Source organism: Pteropus medius, unplaced genomic scaffold (genome assembly GCF_902729225.1).
Source record: "Pteropus medius unplaced genomic scaffold, Ma_sr-lr_union100, whole genome shotgun sequence".
Lineage (NCBI taxonomy): Eukaryota > Metazoa > Chordata > Mammalia > Chiroptera > Pteropodidae > Pteropus > Pteropus medius.
The window spans coordinates 15,708,333-15,726,352 of record NW_024356249.1 but is presented as its reverse complement, the minus strand read 5'-3'; the positions used below and the strand labels follow the sequence as shown (position 1 = coordinate 15,726,352).

Here is an 18,020-nt window from a genome sequence, read left to right as displayed (position 1 = left end):
ATAAAATTATGTGCAATCAGAATTCAACTTCATACAGCATTTTTCAAACTTTTATACAAGGAGATGATTACATTATGTGTGACAGACATTTGGTTGAACAGTTCAAAGATTTATCCATAAAATTTTGAAACTTTATGACTCTATGTCTTTTAATGGTCATTTATTTGTTTTCTGCACATACAATAATTTGTATTATGCTCTCCAAAATTTATTGTTCAGAAATGTTACATATTATCTTACGTGAACATGAATTCTTTGACAAGAGTTTCAAGCTAAACTAATGTGACTTTATAATTCATTTAGTTAATTTTCTTATAAAGAATCGTATGTAAATTCAAAAGAACATTACTTACATCTTATGAAACTGTTGACCTCCAAAAAGACCACTAGATGTCAGTTCTGATCTACAATACAACAGAAAATGAATCATGCTTTAGAAGTGATAACCATCTTATTAAAAGCAAGATAATAAAAATGTTGGCTGTGTTTTTGCTTTTTCACAGGTGCATGAGCACTTAAAATTTCAAGATGATGATAATATGGATTTTGAGGACCAAAACACAGAAGAATTCCTTCTAAAAGACACTTTCAGTTTTCTCTTCTCTAATGAATCTTCTCTTTCCATATTCTCTGAGATAGTTCAGAGACTTTATAGGTTAAGTGTATTTAAGGTAAGTGCATATTTTTGTACCGATGAGCTTTTTTTTTCAAGTCGTTCTTTACAAGAAGCCATTTCCTGTATTGTGTAGTTAAGCAACTTAATAATTTATTTAAAATTAATTTATATCAATTATATTACACTTCTGAATATTTTTCTGACCTGAGGACCAATATTATTTTTGTGTCAACTAAGTATGTGAGTGACTGATTATGATAAAATTATGGGTTGAAAATGAAGTAAAGCATTTCCTAATTCTTAAGGAATGTATATGGATATTATATTTTATAGAATACTTACTTTAAAAGGAATACTAGGACTTTTTGGAGGCAGTCTATTCTAGCAGTGAGTGTTCCAGATTGACTTCAAGAGGCTTAAGTTATAATACCAATTTTTTTAAGTATTCACATCTGGTTGGCATCTTCGGTTACATGCTTATGATTAGGGTGCAGTGCTTCAGAGTAGCACTGGTTAATTTTATGGTATATTAATACAAGTTTTCTTAGTGCCTCAAAAAATCTGTACAGATTACTAGTGCAGGAATGTTCTCTCTATATATGCTCCGACCTCTAGTACCTGAAGGCTAAAGGGGACTCTACATACCCAAACTGCCACACACATTCTGCCCTCATGGGCTCATCTCTCCAACCTTACTAGAGAAGCACTGTTGAGGGATTTCATTCAGGTCCTCTTTGTCAGATATGAAGTTCTCTTATATTCAGATATCGCTGTTACAAATTGAAGTTGCTATGTATTATTTATCATTAATTAGCTCAGTTGTTTATTTATAGAGTTCAAAACTTGATTGGTTTATGAATTAAGCAGCAACTGGTCTAAATGTGGTTTGATTTTGCAACAATTGCTTAAAAAGTTGTTTTTCTTTTCCTCTCTTATTATAGGGTGAAAACTATCAAAAGGAAGTAAATCAATGCCTGTCTTTAGAGGAGATTAACTCAATTATGACTTTCATAAAGGAACTTGGGAGTTTGGGACAATTCCAATTGGTAAAACAAAAGTGACATTTGATTCCTCTTGATAACTGTGATTATAGTAGATCAGCCATAAACTACTTGATTTTGACTTCAACCTAGGTGAAGATATTTCTTTAAGAAACAGAAATCTTTGTAAGCTCCCTTCCTCTTTTCAGACACCTAATTAAAATGAACAGAATCCGTATTCTTTAAGAGTTTGCAAATAACATGTGACTTATTAAAGGTAAAAGAATATGGGGTTAGTATAGCTGCCAAGATTTGACAATTTTTATGGAGAAAATGTTCAAATATTTCTAAAGAAGTTTTGCTTTTAGCTTTGGAATATTTACATGTAACCAAAATTTCTTTCTCCTTATTATGCACTTTTTGTTTGTATAAAATCAAATATTACTAAATATAGCAACAATATTTTAGAAAACTACCTAAATCTTGATTTGTTGTAACTCTATAGCAAACAAAGGAAATGTAAAGAAAGAAAAAATGTAAATAGTTTTAACATTTAGGGGTTTCAGACTTTAAAAACATGGCATTTATTTTTTTTCTATGTATTTTTGGGGGGGTTGGGTTGTTCATTTATGGGTCAATATCAAAGGATAATTTATACCTAAATGTACATTCTCAGTACTTGCTTTGTTTCTAGTTCTGCCACTTACATAGATAGAATCAAATGAATTTGCACATTCCTCTTAAATGTTTATACAAAATATCTTAAAATAGCATTTAAAAACCCCATTGATAATCTATTATTAATGTGTTTGGATCCAATATTTACTTTTTACTTAAAAAAACCTCTATGTATCTGTATGCTACTTGTATGAGTTATAACTAATTTACGAAGTTAATTAATGAATGTTTGACACTTGTTTTTACAAGTTAGCCCCATATTTTGGAGGGTTCAAAGTAAGCTTATTGCCCCAGAGATAATTTAATGAATAGATTATCATTTTAATTAATTGAAATATAGTAAGTATTACATGACAGTTTGACTCAATACTAAACGAAGATAATCAAAGAGATCTGACCTCGTTCTTTGGAAATTCGTAATTCAAGATATTGTGAATGTTGAGAACATCTCATGGCACACGAACTGAAGTTATTTTGCAGGAGAAAGGGCAAACTCCAATTTCCTGACTCTCAGAGTTGAAAGAATAACCATAGATATTATTTGGCAAGATTAATATCTCTCACGTTGATGAAATTCACTTATAACCCAAGGGTATTTCTCGTCATTTTTCCCACTGCCTGACTCACTCTGTTTTCAGCTGTTTTCAGGTATCTATAGGTAGGAGAAATCCATTTATAGTCAATGAAAAGAGAACAAAAATCACCCCATTTGAAAATATGATCATCAACAAAATTAGTACCTTATTAAAAATGGTATTTACCTTCACAGCTGCATAGAAAATTAAATAATGGTACAGAAATTGGATTTTTAATAAGTGTCTGATTTTTAAAGTATCTGAATAAATATAAAGCTTTTCCTAGGAATACTATATTTTAATTTATTGTCCACTTTTTCTGATATTCTGTCTTTGAATATTTGTTCTCAGCTCTTCCCATCAATTACTCCTGGGATTCAATCTTTGATGAGTGAATATTATGACACAGCAAATCCTACAGGAAAACCTGGTTCAGTCCTGAACCGATACTGGTCTCTTTTAAATGTGTTTGAGCAATTTCAGCTCTTGAATAAAAAGGCACAGCTACATCCACTGGAATGGTAAGACAGCCACAAATTTGAATTGTGCAATCCAAAAAAATCTCTAGTCTAAAGATTGATTTCAAAAGGCTTTGCCTACATTAAAGAAAGCAACAAAAACAAGTGTGTCCAAAATTCATGCTCTGGAAAATAAGCTTCTTAAAAACATTGAAACCATAATGATTCCAGTGGTCTTCAAACACTAACAAAAATATATCCAACAGTTTTTCAAACCAACAGGACTTGACTCCACTAAAAAGCAATGCTTAAAATTAAGTTTCAATCTAGTTTCACTCTATGACATATATCTTTGAATTATGGGAGCATCAGACAGAAAGAATTAGGTGAGATTTGTTTTATGAACCATCAGTCAGAATGGAGCCCAAGTCGGTATGAGCAATTTTTTAGAAAGTTTTTGAGGCATGACTTTTCTCTGAGCAAAACCTACTAAATATGTCTGTCTCTGCCATAAGAGAACTTAAAAAAAAAAAGGATTGAATCTCAGAGGGAAACAGCTAGAGAAAAATTTCTTGGCCTCCCATCTCCACTTTCATTCTAATGAGAGGTAATGATGAAGGAATGAGAGGGAGGACAGGCCAGGTGAACATATTGATACCTCCTGTTGGTGAAAAGGGCAGTGCCGAAGGCTTTAGCTAAGTCTGCTTCTCTCTTATATGGCAGAATCAAGGGAATATTTGACTTTGCTATTGCCAGGAAAACAGAGATAAACCTAAACCTCCTAGGGAGATGAAAAGACTCAATGGCCATGCTATAGTCATTTGTCTCTTGCAGTCACCCTTAGGAATGGCTTCTGTTCTATTGACTTGCATGTCATTTCTTTCTGATAATGACAAATGAGACAGTTTGGGATTATTTCAGTGAGTGCAAGGAACAAACAAAGGGACATTGAGCCATATTATTTAAAACCTAATTTTCAAACAAATAAAATCTTACATCAGGCCTACAACTTCTGAGGGAATAAGGCCAGCTTCATAAAGCTGTGGCAGCTAAAGTGAATTCTTATCCCTGGGAGATGTCTTAAGAATTCTTCAAATATATGATTATTTGTATTTTTGAATTGCAGGGGAAAAAGATTTCCTATAGAACTGCTTTCACTATTTCCTGACGCAGAAAGAAATGACACGATGCATGATTTCTTGTTTAATTTTGTGAATTATCTTTTGAAAATGTGGGTTTTCATGAAAAGCATTGAAAGCGAAGTACACTTGCAACTTTATTTCCCGGAACGTGAAAATTAGCAGAGGGTGCACAAACAATGATTTTAAGATTTTCATTCTGTTCAGATTTGTACTAACTCTGTTGGGACCTCTGGATTCTGAGTCCCAGGAGCACAGACATAACTATCACCTTCTCTAACTGTTGCTTTTCTGACTTTATCTCTCTTCACCTTGTTGCTATAAGCAGATAATCTTTACTTAAAAGGGAGGATGAGTCATTAATCCCCACAAGTAGTATACGTATGTGAAACTGGCTTTTTCTATAGAAACAAAAACTGGAGGTGACCATTGTGAAGATAAGGGCAATAATGAACGATCTCTCTGACTGCATGAAGGAGAAGGTCACCTCTATTTCTATTAGCTGTGTGGCTTGAGTAAATGACCCATCTTCTCAGCACCTGTTTCCTCATCTGGAAAATGTGTGTGATAGGCATCCTCCATGTAATACATGGGTGATAATTAAATATCCATATGCTCACAGGTAAAATTGAAAATAATTAGAATTGAGAATTCTTTCTTAAAATGTTCTAAGAGCAATTTACCTAATTGCTTCGTGATAAAGATCTGAAGTTTACTTGTCTCAGTGATAACTTCAATAAATCTTTCAAACTTGTCTTGCTTTTCTTATACAAGAAATAAAATATTTCACCCATTGTTCATGCTGAAGTGATCTTTGGATGGTATAGAAACATGAAAAGGCAAATATACCAGAATCCAGAGGTCTCAACAGAGTTAGTACAAATCTGAACAGAATGAAAATCTTAAAATCATTGTTTGTGCACCCTCTGCTAATTTTCACGTTCCGGGAAATAAAGTTGCAAGTGTACTTCGCTTTCAATGCTTTTCATGAAAACCCACATTTTCAAAAGATAATTCACAAAATTAAACAAGAAATCATGCAAGATGCCTTAACATAGAGAGCATCTCCTTCCATTAAGACAGTAACATTTCCAAAATTCAGTTTATGTATATTTAAGGGTTGTATCTTTTATGAGCTTCACTTAGAGTTTTTGCTTCACATAATTTCAGTGTTTTGTTTTGTTTTGTAAATTTGGCCTGATATCTAGTGAAACTTCAATTAAACATCTCTCACTCCATGCTTATTTTATCTATTTTTTCATTCCTTGGGAGGAGGGAAGAACAGTTGACCCTTGAACAATACTGGTTTGAACTGCATGGCATCACTTCCAGTGGATATTTTTCAATAAATACACTATTACTCAGCTATTAGTATCCTTGAGTTTCTCATCTGCAGATTCAACCTTCCATGTATAGAAAACAGTATTTTCCCATTTCCAACAGCGGATTCCTAACTGCAGATTCCCAGCTGCAGATAGAAAATGCTGTTTTCAATCAGCGGTTGGTTGAATCCTAAAGGCCGACTGTAGTTAAGTTTCCTGGGAGTTAAAAATCATACATAGGTTTTCAACTGTGCGGGGGTCTCTGCTCCTCACCCACATATTATTTAAGGGTCAACTATATTATTATTTTTTACTCTTAATTACATCTTTATACACACACACACACACACACACACACACACACACACACACACACAAATAAAACTGCAATAAAACTATCACACTTCCCGGCATTAGCAATATTTGTAATTCTGTGATTCTTCTTAATTTCCCATCTGATGCTTATATTTTGAAGGAATTGAATATAGCTTATTCATTTCTTCTCTACCACAGTGCCCAGCACATACCTGGGACAAAAATATTTATAAGATGTAATGAAGCACAGAGCATTAGATTTAATTCTTATGGCATCCCTATGAAGCTAGGCCAATACTATTATCTCTGTTTTGCTGGAGTAGAAACAAAGATTCACAACAGCCCAGGAAAGTCAAGTCACATCCTGCCCAATGTTCTCTGTTATCAGGACAAACAATTTTTCTGTCTGCAATCTAGATTATTTTGGTCCCAAATTTGAGGATTTAAAAGGCAATGTGGCCAAGCATTTAGTTATACAAGAGAAATATGAGGGAAACACACCAAGACATAACTCTTACCATTCACTACAGTTAATCAGAGTTCAAGGATAGAAGCCTTGGCAAGCCTTTTGCCTGGTACACTTAAATTTCTTAGATTATAAGTATGTTCTTCTCAGTCTGTTCCTCAGAGTTTCCAAGGCTTTTTGCTTCAAGACTGTTACTTTAGCCAAACAGATTCCAGTTAGAATGTGTGTTCCCGAATCCCTTCTGTTGGACCCGGGCTATCAGAGATTGCTTACTTTTGGACTGAAGAGTGGCTTTTTGCCCTGGTTTTCTTCAAATGTGCTTCTGCTGATTAGAGATGATGAGATTTCCACCCACCTCACTTGAGGCGAGATTGCCAGTTTTGAGAAATGAAATCCAGAAAGTGTTTCTTTGTGTTCATCAAAATAACTGTGCCCACATATAAAAAAAGATAGTGTGTTAGATGTAATTTCCATGAATTTTGCTCATTTCATTGATCCAGAGTCATTTGGCTTTGCATTTGCAGGAATTCTTTCGCAGAGGATGGGAACTTTGAAAAACCGCAAGTGCCATTTAACGCAACTGAACATAAAAACGGTAAAAGGATAGTCCCACTTAGTTCATCATGAAAATGAGTACCGCATGGGTGAAAAATATATAAAAATTGTTTACTTTTGTTAGCAATCAGAAATGAAAATTAAATAAGGAAACGATGTTTCCATCAGATTTGAAAAGATTTTTCTTCTTAAAGATAATAAAGTTGGGGAAACTAGAGAAATAAGAATTATCATGCTGCTGGTAGATATATAAATTAGAACAACCTTTCTTAAAGGGCCATTTACCGACATATAAGAAAACCTTTAAAATGATTCTTCTATACCAAAAGGAAATAATTTAAAATGTATGCAAAATTTAATTACATAAATTATTAATAAATGAAAAAATAAAAACCACCACTATTGCAATACTAGTGAATAAGATAAATTAAGCTACAGCCATCCGATAAAATACTATAAAGGCATTTTAATATTATAGAAGAATATTTATAACATCAAAGATGTTTATGATATATTGTTAAATGAAACAATAGGCTATAAGCAACGTGAACATCAAGGAAAATTAATGGTGATTTTCATTTTATCTCTTTTATCTCTAATTTCTAATTTTTTTCTTTCTTGGATTTTAATCTCTTTTCTAATTTTTTCTAAAGAATAGCTGAGCTTTACGATGTAAGAAAATATTTCTAATTTTAAAAAGAAAAAATAGAAAGTACCATTAAAAAAAAAATCAATTTCCTATTACAAATTGAGGTCTAATTGAGTACAGTGGTCCTCAGTGTGTGGCTCCCAAACCAGCAGCATTAGTTTCACCTGGGAAACGTGGACAATCAGATCCACTGAATCAGAACCTGTGATGCAAGGCCCAGCATTCTGTGTTTTAACAAGCCCTTCAGATGGTTCTCAGGCACATTAAAGTTTGAGAATCACTGATTCAATAGAATTAATCGATTTGCCCAGTGAAGAGCTGGTGATGAACTAACATTCTGACTGTCTTTCTCTCTCTCACCATTTTTTGCCCTTTGCAATGAATGATTTAAGGATCCTGAGTGCTTTTATCCACTCATTTATACCATAATTATTTATTAAAGAGTATTTTAGATAGATATTTGGTTGAATTCAGAAATTTAGAGTAAATATCAATTGAACCAATTGGATGGAATTTCTGTAATTCTGGTAATTTGGGAAATTATAGTCATAGAACTATAGAACTGGAAAGAATCTTGAGATATCACCTTTAGGTAGTGAATGGCATTTAGACCATTCGTTTTTCTCCCTTAACATTTTCCTATTTGAAATAATCATTCTTTTGATGTTTGAACCAAATAACTTCTTTTGTCTTACTGTATCTTCAGTTTCGCTTAGAAGCAGTTTCTGATGTAATGAAGTTAGACAATAAAATATGTGTTACTCGATTATGCTATTTGAGATTACTATGTATTTTTTTAATTTTGATTAACAGTTTTCAATTTAAATTTACATGGTTTTCTTTTTAGTTGCGGTTCCACAGATTGTAAATGAAACCAAAGAAGTGCATTGCAGTAATGGTGAGTTCCAGTGGAAGTGTTTCAGCAGTATTATTAACAGGCATAGCCCTGCTTTGAATAAATCATCATTTGTGTATTTTTAGACGACTAATGCATTTTAAGTAAATTTTCAGAAATGAGATTTCTGAATGAGTCAATATGTATCACTTTTGCATAAGATTTTTTAAAATTTAGTTTCAAGTATACAGTACATTGGTTAGAGATCTATATAGTTTGTAAAACGATCCCCCCAATTGCTCCCTTCCTCCCTTGACCTTCCACCTACCCAACGTATTAATGCTAACTACATTCCCTATGCCGTGCTCCCCATCCCCGTGACCATCTATCACTACTAATTTGTACTTATTTAGACCTTTTTACCTTCTCAGCCCCCAAACTTCCTTCCCTCTCTGACACCAAATTGTCCACTATATTTGTGAATCTGTTTTTGATTAATTTGTTCTTTTTTATTCCTTATATTCTGCATATAAGTGAAATCATATAGTATTTATCTTTCTCTGACTTAAATACTTTCTAGGTCCATCAAAGCAGTATCTTTTTCCATCTCCTTCCTTTTCATATATAGAGGTCTTGTTTTCTTATCTTTGCAGCCACTCTATCTTTTGAATGGAGCACTTAATTCTTTTGCATTTGAGGTACTTATTGTTAGGAATGTAGTTGTTACCATTCTTTATTCCTGTTTTTGATACATGTTTTTTTTTTTCTTAAAGAAGTCTCTCCAACATTTCTTGTAATACTGGCTTGGTGGTGATAAATTCCTTTAGCTCATTTTTGTCTGGCAAGCTCTTTATCTGTCCTTCAACTCTAAATGATAGCTTTGCTGGATAAATTACTCTTGGTTGTAGATCCTAGGTCTTCAACCTGTCAAATATTTTTTACCAAGCCCTTCTGTCCTGCATAATTTCTTTTGAGAAATCAGCTCCCAGTCTTATAGGTGTTCCCTCGTAGGTAATTATCTGCTTTTCTCTTGCTACTTTTAATATTCTTTCATTGTATTTAACCTTTGGCATTTTAATTATGATGTGTCTTGGTGAGGGCCTCTTTGAATCTCTGATTTTTGGAATTCTCTGAGCTTCCTGGGGTTTGACCAGGTTAGGGAAGTTTTCCATAATTATTTCTTCCAACAGTTGTTCAACATCTTGATTTTCTTCAGTTATGCCAATCAGACGAATATTTGGAGGCTTAATAGTGTCCCATATCCTCCTTAAATTACTTTTATAGTCTTGGCATCTTTTTTCTTGCCATTCTGATTGAGTGTCCTGATTGGCTTTCCTGTCTTCTAGTTAGGGCATTTGATCCTCTTCTTATTCACTTTGTTTATTCCACTTAATATACTTCTCATCTCAAATAAAGTGTTCTTCATTTCTGACTGGTTTCTTTTTATAATTTCCATTTCCATTTTTATGTTTTTTATCTCTTTGTTGAAGTTCTCACTGAATTTATCTACATTTACTTCCCAAAAGTACATTGGCATCTTTATAACCAGTGTTTTCAACTCTGCATCTGTTAGATTACTTGACTCCATTATATCTGGATCTCTTTTCTATCCTCTCATATGGTTTCTGCTTCTTTGTCTTCCCATTTTGGCTGTCTTTCTGTGTCAGTTTCTATGTACTAAGCAAAGCTCTAAGTCTCCCAGTCTTTATAGTGTGGATTTGTGAAGTAGGTGTCTGTCCAGTGGCACAGTCCTGAGAGGGGTTCAGCTGCAGGCCAAACTTAGCTCAAGCCTCTACCCCTCCGGGGCCACCTATTAAGATTCAGCAAGCAATCCACAGATGCTGTGCTTATAGTTGCCTCAAAAGGCCACACCAGAAACTGAGGCTGGCTGCCTCCAGTGTGAGTCGGAGCAAGGAGCACCTGACTGGCTGAGGATATACTTGGATGTGGCTTGGGTGGGGCCACGAGTTGGGGGAGGCGGAGTTTCAAGGAATCCTCTGGGTGGAACAACCTCTGTTATCCAGTCTGATGATGTCTCAGCTATGGTGGCGCTGTGTTTGAGCACTGGGAGTAGGGAGGACTCAACAGGGAACAATGGATACTGTAGGCACTTCTGTACCCAGTGAATCTTGCCTCGGCCTTCACTCTGACAATGTCTCCCTGTAAGTCCCTGGTGCCCCCTGCACACAGCCAAATCAGCATTGGTGCTCAGAGTGAGTAGGTCCATCACTGTAAAAACCTGCTTGTGGTCGCATCCCCTTTAAGAGGCGTCTGCTGCTGTTGCAGCCTCGGTCTCACTCATCCACTCGGGACCGGGAAGCCCCGCGTCCTCGTCCCGTCCTACCTTTTGCCATTGCAGGGTGATTTCTTGGATTTCTCTCTAGTTGTATGGCTTGTTCATCAAGATCTCAGGCGATTTTTCCTTGCTGCTGTTCCTTATTTCCATCACAACTTTAATTTGCTTGCCAGAGGTATGAACAGAGCCTCTATTATCTATGCCATTTTTCCCCCTTGCATAAGATTTTTAATTATATGTATGTGTGTGTCTCTTTAAATTTGTTGATTTTAAAAAAATTTAATTGAGTTCATTGGGGTAACATTGGTTAATAACATTATATAAATTTCATGTGTACATCTTTATAACACATCTTTATACTTTATTGTGTTCTCACCACCTGAAGTCTAGTCTCCTGTCACCATGTATTTGACTCCCTTCATCTTCTTCTGATCATTTTTTTAAGTTTTATGTTAGTTTCAGGTATACAGTACAATTCTTAAACACTTATATGGTTTATGAAGTGATCCCCCTGATTAGCACCCATCTGGCTCTACACACAGCCATTACAATAATGTTGACTATATTCCCCATGCTATGCACTGGTTCCTCGTAACTATTTTGTAACTATTAATTTGTACTTCTTCATACCTTTACCTTTTTCACTCAGCTCTCCCAAACCCCCTCCCCTTTGTCAACCAGTTTGTCCTCTGTGTATGTGAGTCTGTTTTCATTTAGTTTGTTCTTTTTGTTCCTTAGATTGCACATATAAGTGAAATCACATGGTATTTATCTTTGACTTATTTCACTCAGTATAATACCCTCTAGGTTCATCCATGTCGTCGCTAATGGTAAGACTTCATTTTGTATGGATGAGTAATATGTACTGTAACATCTTTATTCAATTGTCTATTGATGGGCACTTAAGTTGCTTCCATATCTTGGTTATTGTTAGTAGCACTGCAGTGTACATAGGGGTGCATAGATCTTTATGAATTAGTGTTTTGGTTTTCTTTGGATAAATACCAGAAGTGCAGTTGCTGGATCAAAAGGAAGTTGTATTTTTAATTTTTTGAGGAACCTCCAAACTTTTTTCCGTAGTTGCTGTACCATTTGGCAATCTCACCAACAGTGTACCAGGATTCCGTTTTCTCCGCATCTTCACCAACACTTGTTTTTTGATTTATTGATAAAGAATTTATACAACTCAAAAACAGAAAAACAATCCAGTTAAAAAATGAGCAGAAGACTTGAATAGGTATTTCTCCAAAGAGGAAATATAGATGGCCAATAGACATATGAAAAGATGCTCAAGATCCCTAATCATCAGAGAAATTTTGTATTTTTGAACCTGGAATGTTTTGCTTGTGTGCTTGTTTAAGGTCAGTGACTTCCAAGGGGTGCAAAGGCTTTACCTTGGAGGCTGCTCAGGTGGGAAAGCTTGGCTCCTCCGCTTTGTATATTGATTTTTAGGACTCTCACCACCTACAGTGATTCCTTTTCTGCCAGATTGCTGATGTAATAGATAATACTTGAGTCTAATTTTCTTTATAATAATTTAGAGTTTCTAAGCTAAGTTTCAATATATTTTCTTAAAATTCATGAATGTTTTACATAAGTATAATCAAGAAAAAACTTGTATTACATTTTAAGTATCATAGTTTTTAAAATTTAAGAATAATTTTCTTTACTCTGTCTGCTCAGCATTATTCCAGCAGTCTTGCAAATATATCATTTTAGAAACTCTAACTGACTTTTCCAAGATCACAGGGCTATTAAATGCCTGAGCTGTCACAATGCTGGGTCTTCAGTTTCTTTGCTCAAAGCTCATGAATTATCTTAATATCATATAATAATATAATAGAAAAAGAAGAGTTCTACTTAGCAGATTTGTTTTTTTGACTTTTTTTTAACCCTTTAAAACATATAAGTGATGCTAAAACATGCACTTAGAAAATTTAGCCTTTCACAAATAAAAAAAGATCTGTTCTGGTAAAACATTAAAGCTGAAAAATATTATGGACAAAGGTCTAATTTATCATAAACAAAAGTTTTCTAATTTAATAAAGTCTAATTTATATCTTCTACAATGCAATTTAATTCTTTCATGTTTCAACACTCATTAAAATTAGAATAGACTGAGAAGTTATATAATGTGGTTTAATAAAGTCAACGAATACATCCAATTAAAGAAAAATAGCATTTTCAAAAAGGTATTGCTAATCAAGAATAGATAACCGATATTACTTATGCTGTTCCCTCCCTGCAATTTCCATTCAGTATCCTATTCCTAGAAAGATACATGCTACTCATTGTCTTAGGAGACTGGTGTCTAGTGTGTAGTGGGAAAGGTCTAGTGGGAAAACTAGGGGCCAGATTAGAATGAACATTTGTCAGGAGTCTACTGTATGTTAGGCTCTGGGTTGATGCAGCCTCAGGAAAGCCACTTCACCCTTCAGTCTTCTCTTTTCTCGTTTATAAAATGAAGAGGCTACATGAGATGATCTCATTTTTTTTTTTAAGTTTCTAGGTAACATGACGTAGAAGATATTCACATGTAAGATAAGTTCTTCAATCTTGTTCATGTTTTTATGGTGATAAAAACTAGTCCAACCTGCATTTTCAAAACTAGTCTTTCTGGGTGTAAGATTTTTAATATAATTTAATGATGCTTCAGAACAAGTGGGATTATCTTTTAGAGTCTAGGCTGTTCTCGTATTTAATATGAGTTATGCTCATAACTAAAGAGGGCAATAAAATTCTGAGGTTAAAAGAAATACATTAATAGCAACCACATTTTTAAACAGTTTTTCCTTATATATTTGCCAAATAAGGTACTGTCAGTACCACAGTGCCTGCTGGGTTCTCCGTAGGCCAAAGGTAAGCTGGCAAGAGACAAGTTGAGACTGGGTTTGGAAGGATGCCAAGGAAACACAGGTGTTTGTAGGCAGTGACACTGATAATTCAGTTGAAGATGACGTCAGGACTAAATCAGCTTTCAAGCAGGGGTCCTAGGATGCAGCACTTAAGCCAGAGGTGGAGTTTCCAATGAAACCAAAAACAAGCACTGAAATCTTGCTAAAAGCTTACTTAAAAGTATGATTACTCATTTCATCTCACGTAGGGTTGAGTTTGAGTGTTGCAATGAGAGAGCCCCACAGGAAACTTTCACTGTTAAATGAAAGTGTGAACTACAGGGAAATTAACTCCCAATGATTGATTTATAAAAATATATATTATTAAGATGAAGTACAGCTTCTATGATTACTATTTTTAAAAAACTTCCATTTTGTTATTTATTTAACTGGTTCTGAGCATAAAAGTGTAGCGCAAGTACTTAAATTCCCTCTCAGCCTAGGAAATGGTTTTCTCGAAAGCCCCTTTCATAGTCCTGAACTTCAGCGTGTTGAAAGTTTATGTTGGGTTCAGAGTCTCCACTTCAATCAGCAATCATGATTGACAATAACCTATTTTTACTGCACTTATCTCAGTGCCTCAAACAAAGACTATGCCAGAAAAAATCTTTGATGAAAAAAATTAATGCATTATTTATAAGTGATTGAATTAGAATAAAAAGCTATTGTCCTTTGGAAGATGAAATCTAGTAACACAATCTCACCCTCATTCTTTCATTTTTTTTTTCTTATTTACTATAAAAATTTTAGGAGCTGGTATGACCATTGAAATTATAGAGGCAGTCTAACTACATCTATCAGTCAGATAAAATCTTTGGTAACAAGTAAAATTAATCAAACGGGGAGTTTAATCAATTCACTGACTTATTCAATCAAACTGACAAGCTTTTATTTTTTTATCAAGAGTTTTTCCTACAATGAATATATCTATTGTATTATTATTGTTCCTAATTTATACCTGAGGTTTTTTTTCTTCCACTGGCTGAGAAAACCATAGAATGTGTGTAAGAAATATATAGCTTTTAAAAATTTTATTGGGAGTTATACTGAGACCCAGTTTCCAGAAATAAAATAAAATATTCATAAGATTAGTGATACCCATTGCCATGAATTTGGTGGCACATCTCCATGCCCATCAAAGAAATAAAACTTGGTACCATTGAAGCACAAAGTCCAGAACATAGTGGGAAACGCAGTTGGACAGGAAGATAAGAAAAATTGTGAAATGCCTTGTCTGCTTTATTAAGGACTTGGACTGGTTTCTGGAGGTGATGAGAAACCATTAAGAAATTGAAGAGAAATCATCAGATTTGATTTTAGGAAATTCATTTCAATCACTGTATAAAAATAGAGGAGACGATAGTTAACAGAATAATCGACTTTCTCTAGGTGTAGGAGTATATCTTTCCGCAGCAAATTTTGTTATCTTTTTTGTTGCTACATTGTTAAACATCACTGAACATTTTATCTATTATTTATTTATTTATTATGGTGACATTGATTAACGAAATCCAATAAATTTCAGCTGTACGCTTTAACAGTAAGGCATATATATGTTTACACTGTGTGTTCACCTCTCATAGTTAGAGTTCTTTCTGTCACCACATATTTGACCCCCTTTACCCCATCTACCTTCTCCTCCCTCCTCCCTCATACCCTCTGGTAACCACTAGTCTATTGTCCATGACCATGAGTTTCTGTTTGTTTGTCCTGTTCATTTGTTGCTTTTAAGTTTACATCCCACGTATAAGTGATATCATGTGATTTTTAACTTTCGCTGTCTGGCTTATTTCGCTTAACACGATTATCTCGAGGTCCATCCAGGTTGTCACAAATGGCAGTATTTCATCTCTTCTTATGGCTGAATAATATTCCATTGTATATATGTACTACATCTTCTTTAGCCAATTATCTATCATAGGACACTTCAGTTGCTTCCATGTCCTGGCCACTGTGAATAATGCTGCTATGAGCATCGCTATGCAAATATCTTTGTGGATATGGGTTTTCAAGTCTTTGGAAGTAAATACCCAGTAGAGGGATTGCTAGATCATATGGTAGATCAACTTTTAGTTTTTTGAAGAACCTCCATACTGTTTTCCATAGTGGCTGTACCAATTTGCAGTCCCACCAGCAGTGCATGAGGGTTCCTTTTTCTCCACATCCTCTCCAACATTTGTTATTACTTGTCCTGTTGACTATAGTTATTCTAATAGGTATGAGATGGTATCTCATTGTGGTTTTGATTTGCGTTTCCCCAGTAGCTAGCAATGTTGAGCATCTTTTCGTATATTTGTTGGCCTTTTGTATGTCCTCTAGCGAGAAGTATCTGTTCAGGTCCTCTGCCCATTTTTTGATTGGATCGCTTGTTTTTTTGTTGTTATTGAGTCATATGAGTTCTTTGTGTATTTTAGATATCAGGCCCTTATCGGAGGTGTTGCTTGCAAATATATCTTCCCATTCAGATGGTTGTCTCTTTACCTTGTTGACGGTTTCTTTTGCTGAGCAGAAGCTTTTTAGTTTAGTGTAGTCCCATTCATTTATTTTTGCTTTTACTTCCCTTGCCTTTGAGGTCAAGTTCATAAAATCCTCTTTAAGTTCAAGGTCCTTGAGTTTCATTCCTATATTTTCTTCTATGCATTTTATATGAACACTTTTATTTAAAGGCAATTCAAGGACACTTTTATTTTACCAATTTCTACAGAATTTGCTCTGTTTCTCTTTACTGGAACTTTGATGTCTATTGAAAAGTGTTTATGGAACAAAATACTTGTTAATATTTATTTGAAAAACATTTGCCAAGCTTCTTTTGAGTAATTTGTTTATTTCAAATGTGAACACAATATAATTTAGCAATGGCTGGTAAAAGTGCCTTTACAGCTATTTTTTTTTTATCAAGAATTTTTGTAAAATTTGGTATACCAAATAGAAATATTCTTAAAAGTGTCTGAATCAATGGTATGAAGTAATATAATAAGTTCTGTAACAAGGTTGAACAGAATATAGCATTTCCTCCCTATACTTTAGTGTATTTTCTTAGGTTGAAGTAGCTGGTATAAGGAGGGGTAATCAGGATTACCTGTTGGAGTTTTTGTATCTGACTGGTATAATATTGGAGTTCACATTCTTTGCTCCACCCTACTGCCCATAAGATCCTATATCAATCCAGTGGCAGTTTGATGACATTCCCCATTAAGAAATTTTCCTCATTTTCTCTTGATACATTTCTATCATCACCCCACAGAGTCATTGCCCCTGTTGCACAGTCGCTTGGTATATGCAGTAAATGCCATGAAATGTTATCAATCCACCAGAGAGACATTTTCCCACCTTCTGTGCCTTTAAACTTTTAAGAGTTGAGCAAAAAAAATAGGATCTGTATAACACAAAGTAAAGTTAACAGCTGTTATGTGAGGCAAATTCTACAAATTTGACAAGTAGAAAATCCAACTGAAGCCACAGATCAACTCTGACCAGTTGTCTTTTCTTTGTCATTTTTTTAAATAACAGATAAAGACATACAATGTTACATCAAGCAGATCTTCACGCATCCGCATTTGGAACTGAAGCCTGAATTTAATCCGAAGATCAAAGATTATTACTCTGAAGTCCCATTTGATGTGGTAACAGTGACAATTGGAGCAGAGACTTCTAAGTGTCAGTGCAAGGTGTCCCTGCATGAACGGGCAGGGCCAAGGTATGGGGACTCTGCTGGGCTGAGAGTAGACGTCATAGTGGGAAACAAACATTTGAAGCAACTTTTGAAGGTGGTTCAGAAAAGTCAAAGCACAGGACCACCTGGAGAGATTGCCATCGGTGTGAAGTCTTCCACTTTTTAGGTGTCATATGGTTAAAAAGAGCACATCCAGGCTCTGAGTTCTCTACCCACCTATTAAGAATCAGTATATCGAATCTTAGTAACAATGTTGTAACAAGAGTGGATCTTTTGCTATGAAATATCAAAGAGGACTCATTAGGGGAAAAGTTTGTTTATTGTTGTCTTCATATTTTTAAATTGCTGAAGAGTTAATCCTTCTGAATGGTAGCTTCCTTCTACCCAAACGAATTGCTCAAATTTGATTATTCAGGGATTGATTACTTAATAAACATGTTGTTGACAATTTGTGAACATGTAACACTAACTTTCTTAGTCTCACTGAGATTTTTTTCTATCAACTCTTTTGAGAATCACCAACTCTTTTATTTGGAATTTTGAACAGAAGATAGAAACTTATTACATCC

At 34.5% G+C, this 18,020-nt stretch overlaps 1 protein-coding gene across 3 annotated transcripts in view; it reads left to right on the top strand.

Annotated features, from left to right (window-relative positions):
• Positions 1–18,020, top strand: part of CPED1 (cadherin like and PC-esterase domain containing 1) — a 255,487-nt gene that overhangs the window by 117,814 nt on the left and 119,653 nt on the right. For all 3 annotated transcript variants that reach the window (XM_039860843.1, XM_039860839.1, XM_039860840.1), the window contains 6 exons: positions 504–671; positions 1,558–1,662; positions 3,201–3,370; positions 7,074–7,144; positions 8,601–8,651; positions 17,289–17,475. In XM_039860843.1, coding sequence (XP_039716777.1) covers positions 504–671; positions 1,558–1,662; positions 3,201–3,370; positions 7,074–7,144; positions 8,601–8,651; positions 17,289–17,475 — 752 coding nt within the window. The remainder of the gene's footprint in view (positions 1–503; positions 672–1,557; positions 1,663–3,200; positions 3,371–7,073; positions 7,145–8,600; positions 8,652–17,288; positions 17,476–18,020) is intronic.